At 44.0% G+C, this 16,483-nt stretch overlaps 1 protein-coding gene across 6 annotated transcripts in view; it reads left to right on the top strand.

Moving 5' to 3' along the window:
• The window catches only part of prex1 (phosphatidylinositol-3,4,5-trisphosphate-dependent Rac exchange factor 1), a 75,972-nt gene that overhangs the window by 34,552 nt on the left and 24,937 nt on the right, over positions 1-16,483 (top strand). For all 6 annotated transcript variants that reach the window (XR_008832918.1, XM_056423895.1, XM_056423892.1 and 3 more), the window contains 8 exons: positions 1,782-1,929; positions 6,196-6,296; positions 7,466-7,569; positions 8,557-8,606; positions 9,997-10,072; positions 10,268-10,340; positions 13,473-13,618; positions 15,692-15,784. Coding sequence is in view for 5 of the 6 variants with exons in the window: in XM_056423895.1 (XP_056279870.1) it covers positions 1,782-1,929; positions 6,196-6,296; positions 7,466-7,569; positions 8,557-8,606; positions 9,997-10,072; positions 10,268-10,340; positions 13,473-13,618; positions 15,692-15,784 (791 nt within the window). In the remaining variant the exon portion in view is untranslated. The remainder of the gene's footprint in view (positions 1-1,781; positions 1,930-6,195; positions 6,297-7,465; positions 7,570-8,556; positions 8,607-9,996; positions 10,073-10,267; positions 10,341-13,472; positions 13,619-15,691; positions 15,785-16,483) is intronic.

The following is a 16,483-nucleotide window of genomic DNA, read 5'->3' as shown; positions in this document are numbered from 1 at the left end:
TGCTCTCACTGTGTGCGTACCTTTCTCTCAAGGGCTTTACTGACCGTCTATACGGTTACTTGATAAAGTTGACTGGGATAAATCCTGGCAATGTTTACTTTTTCCTCCACTTCTCCCCCTTCATGCGTTATTGCTTTTCCTGACACCCCTTGTTCACGGGTCTTTTTTAATGTATCGCTGTGGTCCTCCCTCTGCGTTGGACTGTTCGTTGGAGGTGGTTTGTCTCATCACTGGGGGGAAATGCGCGGGTCGGATAACACGTCGGGGTACGGGCTCGTGCAAAGAAGACAAGGAGCAGCCCAAGACAAACTCTGACAGCTGGAACAGAAGCTGAGGGGCCCTCTGCTGCTAGACAGGCCCTGTCTGTTGTTCAATGCCGCTCATTGTTTAAGTCTGCTCCAGCTGCTGTCAAATGTAATATAACCCCACCTCCATCACAGAGCTGCCAGTGCAGAACCCCCAAAGACTCTCTGGGAAAACAGGATTCCGGAGATGGCCGTTTAGTCTCACTTGCACCACAACACTTCTGGCTTCGTGCAAGTCGCACAATGCAGCACCAAGTGTATCGTTTGGACGTCAAAGAAAGCGGGCAACATGTTCAGGACCACGGCGCTCCAAGTCAACCTCAAAGTGACCAAATGCCTTGCTACGAATTTAGCATACTGCCAAATGCCAGCTGATCGATTGTGAACAAATGCTCTTCGACTGCAAAGCACGGAAATTAAAAGAAGAAGAAATCAAAATGATACAGACTTTGATGCACTTGTAGTATTTTATCTGTGTGCTTTTTGTGGCCAAAGCCAGCTTCCAGGATTTGAGAACAACTGGAGGCAAGACAAAAGGAGGAAGAAAAAGAAGAGCTGTGGCTTTACTGCAGATTATTCCCGTTACGTCTTTTTCGGGGTGCATCAGCACACTTTAGCATTTACACTACACAAGACGTGTGGTCAGATGCAGCCCAGACCTCCCTCGGAGAGTGGTTGTAGTGATCGCAAAGCTCCTTGGTGTAGTTGTTCACAATGATTGTCGCTGACGCATTTTTACACAAGGTGTAATAGGGTCAGGGATCCCAAGTAAGATCAGTTTCACAAATGTGATATTTTGTCTGTCAAGTATATTGTGGTCCCTTTCCAATACTTTAAAGACCAGTTTAGCCACTTAGTGCCTCTTAGCAGAGTTCTAAGCAGTTTAGGGAGGCGCAGTGCTGCACAGTCGCTTCTCTCTATTCAGAATGCCTCACATCGTGGTTTAGAAGTGCATCGAAACCCAAAAAGAGGAGAAGCAGCTAGAACTGTGAAATCACTGGAGTAAAAAAAAAAAAAATGTTTACAGGAGGCAGCAGGCCTCACAATGGGCCCTCACATGTTAATAGAGGAATAACAGTTAAGAAATCAACACAGAAGTACGATCAAGATCACGCTGAACTCTACTTACTCCTAGAACGACTTGTTGAGGGGAGATAAACATCTGGGTTTGTTGCAGAACGTTGCGGCAGACCCGAGCCGCCGTGCCCCGTTCCAGGCTCCATTTCATCTGAGCAATACCAGAAGAGTCAAGCTAAAGGCCCGCTTGTCTCTTCTATGCACCGTGACAGCCTTTGCCTTTTGGCTTTCACACACGTGGAAAGCAAATTGATATTCGTGTGCAGTAATGGGTCCGCTGTGTTTTTCTCACAAAGGTGATCCAGTGAATGATCTTACTGAAAAGGCACTCATGCCACTGATGGGGGACGAGGGAACGAATCCTCTTGGATCTGATGGTTTTTTCTCGTTTGTTTGTAGGTCTCAAACTGGGGATGGAGCGGGACGCCTACGTGATGATCGCCGAGAAGGGGGAGAAGCTCTACCACATGATGATGACCAAGAGTCGGTACCTGATCAAGGATCGACGCAGGAAGCTCAGCATTGTGCCCAAGTGCTTCATGGGAAAGTGAGTTTCTTTGCCTCCTCTGTGCCCGGTTTCTTCAGGTTCCCAGAATGCGGCTGCAGTGCAGCGCTGTTCACAAGGGGACCCTTACAAATCGCCGTTACGTAAGATCAGCAGGCTTTCAAAAGAGCTGGTATCCAGTCTTCCTCAAGTCCTGGCAAGATGCCTAAACTGTTTTATCCCTACATCCTCTTGTCTGTAATGAGCGCCCTCACAGTCTCCTCTCACGGTTCATAGAAAGGCCCCACTTGCTACCCACACACACACACCCAGACTTTCACTAGCAGAGGACCTTTAACTGAGGCCCTGCAACAAGCCATCCCCCTTTCTGTCCTCTTGATGTTTCAGTACAATGAATGGACAACGAGAGGCTTGCTTAAGTTCCCAAACACGCCAGCGATCGCGAGGTCCCGAGCACCAATTAACGATTTCTTTTTCGAGCGGTAAACGCAGTGGACAATACCGTAGTGACTAATATCACATCCGCCAAGAAGCAAATGTAATGGGCCGCTTTCTGGAGGCGTGTTCCATCTTGGTGGCCTCGCATTAAGTTTTCCCCTTTAGAGTTGACTGCATTCAGAGCAGTGCTTTATTAGTATCGACATAGAAGTGAATACGTTTTATCTTGCGCTCATCCACTTGTAGGACAAAGCCACTGTTCAGTGGCTGTTAAGCTGGTTCAAATTCCAATGTCTGCCAATATAGATTTCTCCTCAGAACATCCTTTGTTTTCAGTCACTCGTTGCCTCCTCTGCCTCGTCCATGTGGTACAAGTGTAGTTTGCCGGCCTCTTCCTCTCTCACTGTGTTCCTCTTACATCATCTCCCACTTTCCTCCTGGCTTCATCTCTGTCATTTCCTCCCGATGAGTGCAGCCTGCATTAGCTCTGCATTTGTCCCTCTGATGAAATTATCAGCAGGCGTAGTTTGACTGCTCATTGCATTAAACAGAGATGCCGGTTTTGATAACACTGTGTTGTCTTGATGGCGGGATCTGTCTGCCATCTTACATCGGAGGATGGTGTTAACAGGCTTTACTTTTTCTTCTTGTTACTATTGTGGGTAAAGCCAGTTGCTCGCCCGGCATCGTTTGGAGGGATTTAAAGTGAGGATATAGCACATCCTGATTTTCTTCTGTTGTTTGTTGCTACCTTTTTGTCGCTAACGCTCTGAGGAGATGGAATTAGAGCTCCATTTCTAGGTTAGCTTGTGTTCCACTAGCTTTTGGTTCTCAATGTATTTTCTCTCCCTCTGAGGGAAAATAAATTCACTCTGTCCCGATTCCATAATTCCCTTTTTCTTTTTAAGAAGGTCTTTGAGCATGTTGTCTTTTCACACTGACTTTAAAACGTGACAAAAATAAAGATTGCTATAAATAGTCGGTATGCATACATTTACAGCCTTTCACACTTTTGTCCCACCATGCAATGCAAAGAGGAAGTGGAGCTGGTACAAATTAACATAAAAGGGGAGAATGATGGTGCGATGGCTTTAGAAAGATCCTGGAAAACAAACACAAAATGTTTGGAGAAAACATACCATCGAGACTAGTGGAGTGAACACGGTCAGAATGAGGTGCGGAATGGGGACACGGACGTTGTGTTTTCCAAGCCAAGGGGCCCACTAGAAAAGCCCCGCTAATGCTGCTGAACTTTGCACGCAGATGCACAATTATCATCAGCAGATATTCCCACAAATCCATTATCCTTGACCTCTACTCCTCCATGTGTGGCACAAGGCTCTCGCTCTCGTGATGGAGGATTTTCTCTGTCAATCGGGAAAGGGGGAATGAAGTCTCTGAATCTAAGTTGTCTCTTGTCCTGTTTATTTCTTGCAAGAAGGAGAATTATGAGACAGCTACTCAGGGTAGTCTGTGGGATAAGATTCAACATTTGAAAATGGCTCATGCTCATTTATACACACCTGAAAGTTACACCCCTTTATAACCCTGCTATTACCTTTGGGGTCAATTTGACCCCATTTAATGTTTGACATCTCTAAATAAATGATTGACATAATTTTCTTTGCTTCATATTTCATGACTGTTCCTAATTTATTGGGGACAACTGGGAAAACATAACATTCACATGATGATATGTTTTCAATGTCCTGAACACAACTTGTACGCATCGGTGTTCTTTGGGGTCAATTTGACCCCACGCTGTTTTTAACTGTGTAAAACATATAAGAAATATCAACTTTATTATTTATTTAACCCTTGTGTTGCCTTCGGGTCATTTTGACCCGATTAACTATTTTACCCTCCCCCGCCTTTGGGTCATTTTGACCCGATTCAATGTTTCACCCTCCTGTTACCTTTATATTTACTAACATATTTTACCCTTTGGGTTCAATTTGACGCCAGCAATTAAAACCTCCAGAAAATTATTAGAATTAATATTGTTTTCCAAGTTTAAGTGTGAGGCACTTTATGTTTGTTTGTTGACTACCGAAAGAACACCGACATTAAACATTGAATGGGGTCAAATTAACCCGAAGGCGGCAGGAGGGTGTAAGATTGATTCGGGTCAAAATGACCCGAAGGCAACACAAGGGTTAATGGGCTATTTAGGCAGTCAACAAACAAACATAAAGTACCTCACACTTAAACTTGGGAAACAATATTAATTCTAATAGTTTTCTGGAGTTTTTAAACTGCTGTGGTCAAATTGACCCCAAGGGTAAAAGATGGTAGTAAATTTGAAGGTAATAGGAGGGTTAAAGAAACACAACAAAAAATCAAAAGAAGACAATGTAGGGCTAGACAGTATCTAAACTAGTCTAAACCTGTTTCTGCAAAGTAAGCATATTTCTCACAAACGTAATGTATCAATTCCATGTGGCAGAATTGTAGAAAACGGCTCTCGCACATTTCCTTTTGTGCGTCAGGCAGGCACAAAGGACCAGTGGCAGGTGGTTATCATATGCACAGCGATCATATACACCTGTGATTGGGCTTTACACCCTTGCACACCTTGTATGTTTTTCATTAACACTTTTCACGCAATCCGACACACACTGCACCACTGCCGAATCCACATATGAGCTCAGATTTCTCACAACCCAAGCTTCAAAGTTGTTCCCATCCTGCAATGTTCCTGAACACACACACACATATACACACACACACACACGCACGCATGCACACTCTCTCCAATTCACTTTTCATCATTATCGGGGGAAGTGATTTCACTCGGCAGCATGAAAGACGAAGACGGGGAGAATGACATTTTCTCCTTCAAACATTTGTTCAGCACAAACTGGGGCGTGAAGAGAAGGGAGCGGAGCTGAAGCGCTTAGATTTGGACAGCCAATGCATGTGCAGCGTCACTGCTCAAGGGATATTTTTGTGACGAAGCAGAGAAAAAGGAGGAACTCATTCTACAGTTTTGTAGGAATAGTCACTGTGCTGTAGATGCGCTGTCTGTGCTTGTTGAGGAAGTTTTTGTAAATGTCCTTGCGCAAGGATCTCCAAGGCCCGCTCCGCCTCAGAGTGGATATCTTTCACTAGCGGGCCTACATTTAGCAATCAGAGCCACAGTCAGCAGTGTATAATAATAATAATATGTTTATTTATACAGCACCTTTTTAAAAACAGAGTTTACAAAGTGCTTTGGAAGACAAAGCAAGGCAAACTTGATTTAAACTAAGATCATTTTGTAAATCCTTTACGTGTAAAAATGGCTGTTAAGAAGCCTTATCTCCTCAGGCATGTTGTGCCAAAGCCAGCGTTTTGTGGCAATGTCGGTGGTTGTCTTACACAAACAAAGCGTTGGGTTGAAACTCATTCACTCAGTCATCACCTGCCTTTCCCAGAAGCAGTAGCCAGAGATCCACATGTTACATTTCCCCAGTTGTGGACTCAATTTTGATAGCTTCTCAAAAAAGTGAATCCTCAAAACCATCTGCTGAAATACAATGTCGTCGCTTTGGTTAATATCCGTACACATTGTCTGTGTAATGTGACTGATGCCTTAAGATTAGGTGGAGCAAAATGTTTGTTCCAGAGCTTAATCCACAGAACAAGGGTATTAAGTGTGGTATTGGTCACAAGCATGAGAGGCTTTATGAATGAACACAAAAGAAACACCGACTTACAAATCCAATTCAAAATGAAACGGTACTGTTTTGGCGCCGGCACAAATCCCATGCAAAACGGCACAGCGGGGAGCGCCGTGCCAAAGACGGTGATGTAGATTCAGCGAGTGGATTCCCACTTTGAGAAAGCGGGGCCTCATCGTATTTGCTTCTTTGTGTTTTTCGTTCCTAGTGAGTTTGTGTCGTGGCTGATCGAGAACGGAGAGATCAGTAAGCCTGACGAAGGGGTCAACCTGGGACAAGCCTTGCTGGAAAATGGCATCATTCACCACGGTGAGACAAACTAAAATCACTCTTGTTTAACCTCATAGTAAACATCGATTTCAATTCCTCCCCGTCATGATGTTGTCTTTGTTTCGTCATCTTGTCCTCGTTTTTTTTTCTTCCTTTGTCTCTTTTCTCTGATTCACATTCTCCTTTGACTCATTTTTCGTGTTGTGAATTTGTTCCCCACTTCCCATTGGAGCAGACATAATGGGATAGAAATCCACCGCGATCAGAAGGCCTTCTCTGGCAGCATTAATTCTGGGAAATGGGTCTCGCATTATCTCCCTTTCTACGGTTGTGTCTTGAGTGTGACAATCGCCGGTCAACCGGCCTGTATAATACGTTGAGGGAATGAAAGACAAAGATGTACACAAACCTATACATTAAGTGCTCCTTGTCCACAGTAAAAGCAAGCAGCCCGATTCATACACACTATCCTCTTAAGGGACATTTTCTGAGACGCAACCTCCACATTCCTTAATACCTGCGGAAAATCCCCTTAAATCCTCCCCCACAGTATTCGACCACAAAGAGGTGCAACAGTGACTTGCAGGGCTCCGTGTGGGAAGGCAGTGAGGCTTTTGTGGGCAAACCTGTAGGAGTTTGTGTGCTTGCTTGTGTGTGTGTGTGCGCATGTTTATGTTTGTGTGTGTGTCTCTTCAGTTCATACTTTAATTGGCAATTTTGACAAGTCCCCCCAAAATCTTTTGTCCTTTAAATTCCATGTATTACACGTTTCAATGATCGTGTGCTGCCTCTGGGTTTTATGAGGACATCTGAAGTCTAGATTGAGTTAAAAAAAGAAGAAGAGAACAGTAGCTTGTTTGAGAGCTCATGCCAACTGCCTCTGTTTTGTCGTATTTCACTGTTCCAGCAGTCATTCTCCACTCTCTGTTTGATTTATTACAACAACAACAAAATAGTTTTGTCGTTGTTGTTTATTAATGTGTTTATGGAGATTTGAGGGGAATTGGCAGCTGTTGGCTATGTTAAATATTTTAATCTCACGGATTACCCGACAGGGATAGAAGTCACAATGTTGCTGTTTTCTACACACTTCTTCCCTCTCTTTTGGATTCAATGTGAAACAGTTATGAAACGGAATACATTGACAAGCTAATGCTTGGCAGCACTCCCGACCGATGTGACATGATCCCTTTCTGGTGTTGTTTCAGTGTCCGACAAGCACCAGTTCAAGAACGAGCAGGTGTTGTACCGGTTTCGCTATGACGATGGCACCTACAAGGCTCGCAGCGAGATGGAGGACATCATGTCTAAGGTAACTAGAATTGATATAACGGTATTTGCTAGAAAATGTGAAGAAAGAAAAAAATAAATGAGGAGGAAAAGATCGAAGCTGTAAATACGTGCCATGTTTTTAATAAATTAAAAGGGAAAAGAGATGCGCATCATCTGCACATACACCTAGTCATATCAAAGATTCTACAAATTAGTTAATTTCAAATACCAAGGAAAGGGGAATAAATGCAACATCATCATTGACTGCACCTTTGCTAAAATCATGAACTGCGTAAAAGAAGTGGGCGTCACCCATTGGTTTATGGACTGCTGTGTTGAAGCTTTGAGTTTGTCCTTTTGGCCATCTGCTTTATGGTCTATTTGACTTTAAATGTGACTATAATTTACTAAATGAACATCATTCTGTATTGAAAAACACTTGAAGCTAGAGATTAAGACCATAAACTCATGTTTACAATGTTTACTGATGGAATATTTAAAGAGAGAAGTAGAGTAATTTTCCCATAGACTTCTATACAATCTGACTTACTTTTAAAACCAGAAAAGTGGCCCCTGATGGCCAGAAGAGAGAATGCAATTGTTATGGCACTTTCTCAGTGGCTTCACTTTTCAGACCAAGAGGTTGCTGCCCCACTAAAATTGAGCCAATTGTATCTTGTTTCAACATCATTTTTAGTGCATTCGTGAAAGTGTAAACCTTTGGGTCTGGTTTATGCAAATGTTTCTACTCTGGAGTCACTAATCCTTTCCCATGGACAAATAAATTCAAAGAAAACCCAAAAAGGACATCATTATAAAGAGACATAAGACAAAGGTTGCTTATGCTGGCCCACCTCTGCGCTCAGACCTCACTATGGTTTAAAAAGGTCTATCCTGAAACGATAACCCTGCGGTAATTGTTTTTCACAGCCGACAGTTAAAATATCTTGTCCCGAGGCCCTGCTTGTACTTGTTTACCCAAGGTGTGTACGTTCCGTGAGTCATCGGCGTTCTTCTTCTCTCTTAGGGCGTCAGGTTGTACTGCCGCCTTCACAGCCTCCACACGCCTGTCATCAAGTAAGTACCTGCCTCTCCCTCCTACCGCCCCCTCCCCCTCGTATATGTTAATGTTCCCTCTTTCCAGATGCAGCGGATGCATATTCATGAAGGGTTCACATTTGGCCCACGTCAACCTTTCAGCGACACAGCCTCAAACCTCCCCTTTCCTTTCTAACTTGCCCCCCACCATTTATATGAGGTAGAAGGATTAAGGAGGGAGTCATATTATGAACATTTGTCTCTTAATCCTTGCAGCATTATGGGAGAGCTGAATTTATGTCAGTGAATTTTTAAATATGAGTTTAGTGGGAGTCCAAATACTTCTCTCTTTCACACTCTTCTACACACACACACACATGCTCACACACACTCACTTTCTTACTTACTACTACACGTTACCACTACACATACTCATAAATATGAACTCTACAGTATACAATGTATGTAAATGGACATAAACATGCTCCATCCTCTGAATTTTAAACATCTCATATCAATATACAGTTCTCCATTAGTCCTTTACTGTTTTTTATAACAATGCATCTTATTTGTTATTTTATTAACATTCTGTCACTTGACACAGATCCTAAAAACGTTTCCCATCTGAAGGTCAAAGAGTCGAAACAGAAGTACAAATGTCTATATAAACATATCTTATTTAACATACAAAGGCAATCCTGCCCTACCCTTCCAGCCAGATATGATGTAAAAACGGCCATACTTTAAAAATGTCATGAAAAAAAACTTTAATCGATCACTAAATTGCCATTTTAAGTGGCACCCATTAATTATAAAGTTGGAGTGATGGATGTATGGACTTTAATGAAACATACATGATTACAAACCGGGCCTCTGCCTTTTTCAACTTCATGGAGAGACAAAGCGTCGCTGGTTTCGTAACGCAGTAACGATGATGAAATGGATGTAAATCATCTCAAATCAATCTTTGGAATGCCACCGGAATCTGATGCTCTGGATGACGACGCCCTCCCGGAGGCGGACAATCGCAGATCAGCGAACAGCGTCTGGAAGCAGCTCCCTTTTTACTTTGTGGGCGTTCCTCTCCGGACACGCTCCATGTCTTACTCACCACGGATGATGAAGAGGTTGGGTTATCAAATAGGCCATTCATTTGACGGGATCACGATGCACCCGTCGAGTCACGCTGCCGACCACACGTCCTCTGCGGCGTTGCCTGTTTTGCGTGTGTTTGCACGCCGAGCGGGTTGGTCCACAGCGGTTGCTTGTGCAATCTCACCGAGGCTCAGGAACAAGCAAGACACTGAGTGCTGATGCCGTTGACCAGAAAGAGGCCACAGGCTCTTCTTACCTCGCTACAAGAGTACACTGTGAAAATACATGTTGTGGATGCTTTTTCTTTTATTTCTTTGTGTTTGTGCTCCTTTAGGGACAGAGACCACCATCTTAAAACCTTCAAATCTGTGGTGCCTGCCAGCAAACTGGTCGACTGGCTCCTCTTGCAGGTGAAATCAATGTCTATTGTACTTATTCAATCTGAACCAAAATGCATTCACACACGCATTCATTCATCACCATCCTCAGTCCAGCAAATGCTCAGAGAAGCCTCGGCCTCCGGCGCTGCAGCCCGCCTCGTATGAGCAGTCGCTACGGGTATTGTAACTGACCGGCTGTGTGTGTCACGCATTTTGGTTTCCCAGGGAGACTGCTCGACACGGGAGGACGCGGTGACGCTGGGCGTGGGGCTCTGCAACAATGGCTTCATGCACCACGGTCGGTCCACTTCTCTTTTCTCACACACATGCACTCTGACGAAAGCTTAATTTCATTCTGAGTACTCGGCATGCGATAAAAGGAGTGAAACTCTGACATGACACGTGCATGGTGTGGCAGTGTCTTTTGTTACTTACAGCTGCCGCTATTGCAACATCTCGGTCACTCTGTTGTTGTGCCCCCCCCCCCCCCCCCCCTTCCCCTTTCCCTGCTTCGCTCTCTTTACCCACAAAATATCAAGTCGTCATCGCTTGAAAAATAAAATCACAAAATGTGCACACCTGGTCCTGCCAAGTCTCGGTTACCTCACTGACCACATAGTAGCGGAGCGGCTTTGGCACCGTCCCAGCGTGTTGAACGTAAACAGCATTAGCAGCGCACCCTAGGCCAGAGCTGTTTGGTTAAGCTACAAGGCCGTCTGGGTCAGTCCACTGAACCATGACCGCTGGTTGGGGCCTTAAATTGAATCAGCCCGTTTCATTGGCAAGCCAGTTCATTATGTGCAAAGCGAGACCCACTTACCAGAAGCACTTATTGGTGGATTGCCGAGGAAGTAACCCACGCGAAGCACGCGAGACTGAAATCCAATACGAAGGTGAATTATATCCGTCTTGTTGATTTCAATTGGAGTGGTTTGAATTCTCCCGAAAGATCCTGGAGATCCTTAAACTAAAATACTACACAGTCGTCCCAGCGGTGAATTACATTATTACAGGTGACACTAGCACGTAGGTTCTGTTTCACGGGCTGCTTTTTCCTATGTCCTGCAGCTCGGAATGTAAACGGCTCAAATGCACACACGGTATGGAAATCTCTTCGGAGGCGACCGTCACGCTCATCTTAACACGTGGAACCGCTACCGGGTCGTTATACGGGACTTTGTCGCAAATACGCCTTTTCCTCCCTCTGCCATCTGTTTGAAGGTTACCCCTGTTCTCCCTCCTCTCGCAACCTTTCTCCTCTCAGCCCGTCTGCACTCCTCACCTCTCCTCCGGTCACTCTCTGTAGTCCTCAGTCAGCACGTCTGCTCTCTCGTCACCTGGTCCATTGCAACCTGCTCTTCTTTTTCTTTTCTTTTTTAGTCTGTCCTTGTCTTCCTCGAGTCTGTCCTTTTATGTTTGTTTGGCTGTCTGGATGTGTTTGTTATGAGGTCACTGGTGGGAGGATCACTGACGATAGATAACACAGTTAATGTACCTTTCATCCGACCTTACTTGCTTAATTCATCTACCCGTGAACGCCGTGAACACATGTTGCGTAGCATACAAGGCACAGTTTCCATGCATCCTCCATGCATATAGCTACGGCAGCCAAAATGTCGTTTACAAGTAGTTATCCATTTGACAGTTTTAAATACAGAAGACCCATAACGAAAGTAGCAGTGAGTAATGACAACTTTTTTCTTTTTAAACCGCAGTTTTCCCTTTCACCACAATGTTCTTATCTGCAGCATTCACATGTAATCAAAACTAAACATAATTATTTCATGTTTTAGTCTTTACTTATCAATACTTCTTTTAATAAAGTCATATGTGACTAAATATCCAACACTGGATTTCTTGACCCTAGGACATTGCCAGCTGTTCGCAGCACATGAATGATATTTTAGCGTGTGTGTGTGTGTGTTAAGGTATGCCAGCTTCCGGCGTAGCACTCCCTCCAGTTGAAATAGGTATTGTTCAGGTATTATGTGACTACAGCCTCATTGACTCAGAGGAAATAACTTGCATGAGTTGCGTAAGGCCAGCGCGAGTGTGCGTGTGTAATCAGTTTTCTTTTGTTCACCTGAGGGTGCCAGATGTTTGCCAAATCTCTGAAAAGCTGGGCACCGTCGGCTTTCTGTGTGGCATGTGCACGCCCCATTTTACAGATTCATAGACCTGCGGTCAGGAGATTTGGAGAAGATAAATATGTTTCTCAATTCTATCCAACACAATAAAACCTTCCTCCCACATCATGGCTTTCATCCAAATGTGACCATCACGTGTGTGGCCGTGGGGGGTGTGTAGGCTCGGCTGCAGAGTGGGTGGAGCGGGGGTGTGGTTCAGGGAACGGTGTCTGATTGTCATCAGCTGGTCTGATGGGTAATTATAGTCAGCTGATGACAATCTTGTTTTTGTGATCTGTGTCTTGGTCTTTAGCTGGAGCTGAGGGACGGAAGAGAGAGGTGCTGAGCAGAGGAGAGTGGGTCTGTGGTCCAAATAAATAAAAGATATTGCCAAATATCCCCCCCGACGACTCCTTTCATGATGCGTATAGGGAGAACCTACTGGTGACGGCTAGCAACTTGTCACAACGTGTTACTGTCATTATAAGGCACGCTTGCACACAAATGAAAACTGATGGGGGAGAATTATTTGGACACTCTTCTAAAGAAAGCAACAAGATTACAATTATAAAAACAAATAAAGAAATAAGCCATCTCACAGTAAATTCTCTCATAGTAATAATAATGCATTTTATTTGTAATGCACTTTTCATTCAAAAGTCTTACAGAGCCAGTACATAGTTTTAAAAAAAAACTATAATAAAATAGAAAATAGCTGACCATGATTTAACACAGTCAAAAAAACTCATTTCAGTGGCTTCACTTCTTATCAGAGATATCAAAACAAAATGGACAGCAGGTTTAATGCAGTGTGTTTTGGTTCAAGCTCAAACTGCCGTGACTGGAGAAGTGTCCACGTCAGAAGAGCCCCATGTGTTGGAGCGAGGCTCGGCCCAACACTGGGATTTCTAAACGCACTCCGGCACACGGTTCCTCGTGTCCTCCGGAGGGATCATTCCGAGGTCTGGCCTGAGCTGGCTGCGACCCAGATGTGGTTTGGCTCCAGATGTTCCCGCTAGCATCATTGGCTAATCAGCTAATTAACCGTGTTGCTTGTCTTGTGTGAAGATGTCCGCACACTGACGTGGCCGTCATGTAGCACCACATTTTTGCAATAAGACCATCAATTTAGTCAGTTTGAGCATAAACACACTTGGATAAATGCATTTTGTTGGCCCTTCATTTGCGCCACTTTACTACTTGTTTCTCCCCCCAGCAACCTTTAATTTATATGTCACTTATTGCTATTTAATAATTTCAGTCGAATGCTCTCTGATCACACTCTGTGTGTGTTTTTCCCTCAGTCTTGGAGAAGAGTGAGTTCAAAGACGAGTCCCAGTTTTTCCGTTTCTATGCGGACGAGGAGATTGAGGGAACCAGCACCAAGAGCAAGCAGCTCCAGCGCAATGACTTCAAACTCATCGAAAACATCTTGGCCAAGTCCCTGGTGGTAAGCTGGAACATGGGCTCCCGCACCCACACACACATACAAACACACACACGCACATACACACACACTTACGTTTTTGTTTCCTTCTGGAGGAAAAAAAAGATAGAAATCAATGTTTAGAAAGAGAAACAATCATGGAGATGGATTCAAAAACAAAAGATTATGTCCACATTTATCTGGATTTGCATCACTCTTTAATGCTTATGTGTGTTTACACAGGGATGATATAACAGGACCACATGGTACTCTTATAGCTAATTGAACTGACATACAAGCATCATGCTTCACTCCAGTTTGTTTGGAGCTGTGCGCTCTTCTCTCCGATCTCCACAGCTTGATGTAATTACCCCCTCTTCCTCTTCCCTTGTCCCCATGGGACGGGGACTGCTTTGATGACAATAAACACTTTTTGAATTTGCTCTGATCTGCAAGCATCTTAATGAATGTTGTCCATTGGAAATCAACTGTGCTGCCTGGGCCGAGGTTCCCTTTGTGCGTTGCTGCGGAGGCGAGAGATAAAACTAGCGAGACTACTAACGAGCGGGGACAGCAGTTGATTCCTGCAGTCAGAATTACGGCACACTCGTCTTCTTTTGAATATTTCATTTTAGTGCACGGACGTGAAACAGGTCGTAGGAAGTGCTTGTGAGCCCAGTTTGGATTTTGACCCCGCTTTACTGATTTAAATTTAAACATTTAGAAACAGGTTGTTATTTTGGTCATTAATGTCTGAGATACAAACACATATATTTTACTAACATGCTGCTCAATTCCTTTTTCTAAGAAAGCCTAATTATAATTTAAATATAACAGTTTCTCCATTTACCCTCCTCACACATCCTCTTTTTTTAGTGCATGCATGTTTAGGTACATTCTTATTTTGTTCCTCGGTGATACAAAAACATTTAACGACACAATGATGAGAGAAGAGAGTGAAGAGGTGAGATGATTAAGCACTGTTTTCTTTGTCATGACAAAGAAAACTAAAATTATTGGTAGATAAAATCTCAGAAATCTGTTGTAATGTCTACATGTAGATCTGGTTTAAAGCCTCTACTATAATACGCTTTTGTAAATAAAACAGTTGTGGGAACCTTTCTCAAGTTTCTGAATGATGAGACAAACATGATACACATAACAGGCGCATGCAGAAGGGTTATGTCGACATCCTTCAGTCAGGTTCAAGCTCATTATGGGCTGAATAAGTCCTTTTGTCAATATAAGTTGTGCAAAAGAACACAGCATGTGCCCTGTTCCTAATGAGAACAGGAGATAACTGATATAACTGGTCAGCTAGAGCCTGTTTTCCAATAGGCTGAAATAGAAAGTGAAGTGTTTAGTTGAGCCCCATTATCACTGGGGAAACCTAGAAGCCTCACTAGCATCCCTGTTCACATCACAGTGGGAAGTAGGCTCGCTCTCTGGCCTCCCACAAGAAGTGGAGGAGGGCCCCCCCCTCCTTTTGATTAGATGAGAGCTAATCCTCCCCTCCCGGCTATTATTGAAGTGAAGTGCAGGAACTCTTTATTTACCGCAGCCAACTCCTCTGATGTAACCGCAGAGATCCCCATCTTATCAGGGCCGTGCAGCAGGAAGATGGCCCCAGCAGCTTACCTAATGGAAGTGGGCTAATGTGTTCCCGTGATGACAGCCTACAACTAAGCCTCGCCCTCACTGGAGAATTGAACACGAGTGGCCGACCGAGACACCTGACACGCAACGCAAATCACAGATTGTAAATCAGCAAGATTCACAAACTAATGTCCGTTTGTTTATAGACCCAAGCGGAAAGAGTCCCATCATGTCACACCTTTTCTTTGAATACGAAGCGTCAGCGATTCCTCAGAAGAAAGGGGGTCATTTCGTCAACAGCATGCTGTTGACTTCCGATTCAGATGTACAAACGACAAGACAGGATGTGAAAAATAGCAGCAAATCGTAATGAATATGAATGTAAACCATTTGTCATGCCGATTATTTTGCCACTTGCACAGTCGTGTTGCTGAACCAGTGAAAAGTGTTTTAGGTCAAACAGACAGCTAGTCAGTAATTATGTGATTTTCTCTGCGCTAGATTCACCCCGAGGAAGAAGACTACGGCTTTGAGATCGAGGAGAAAAACAAGGCCATTGTGGTGAAATCTGTCACCGGGGGCTCACATGCTGAGGTAACGGCCAACACACGCACACGCACGTACACACACACCCTGCATCTCCTTCTCCTTCCTGCCCCAGGGCATTAGTTCCAGTAAGGTAATGGCTGTCTACTGTTTTGACGGCTGCTGTCGGTCTTCCTCTGTTTCGCTTCGGAAGGACTTCTTTCTGATTGGCTGTAAAGCCATTAGTCACTCTTCACAAAAAGAACACATGCACACACAAACACACACCACTTTAATTATCCGTAGCAATTTGAAAATGCAGAGAAAGCATTTACGACCAGCATGACCATCGAGTTTCTTTTTTTTACAAGGCCTGGTTTAGTATTCTTGGTATGTTCTGGGGCAGCCAATAAAAATGGGATTTGTCAAATTTGTAGCTGAAAACAGACTTACTATTTTTAAGAATGTGAGCGAATCTGACCAACAACCGAATCGCAGTAACGTTTACAGTACACAAACTTTTCTGGCATCTTCCAACTTTAAAAAAACGTGGGACAATGCCCTGACTGTTTGCAGAATATTCTTTTCCCAACAGGTCCGGAGATGGGGAAAGCCTTTACTTGCTCTGCACTATTTTAATTGACCATAATTCCTCTTGTGTCGCTGGTCTTGCGGTTCATCCCTTTCTGTTATTTTACTCATTGCAGCTCTTTCCCACATTGCTCCTCTGGACAATCGTTCTCCTCTGCCTCTCACTCCCTCTCTACC

The sequence above is a fragment of the Pseudoliparis swirei genome, chromosome 9, assembly GCF_029220125.1.
Source record: "Pseudoliparis swirei isolate HS2019 ecotype Mariana Trench chromosome 9, NWPU_hadal_v1, whole genome shotgun sequence".
Classification (NCBI taxonomy): Eukaryota; Metazoa; Chordata; class Actinopteri; order Perciformes; family Liparidae; genus Pseudoliparis; species Pseudoliparis swirei.
This window is presented reverse-complemented; position numbering and strand designations above follow the sequence as displayed.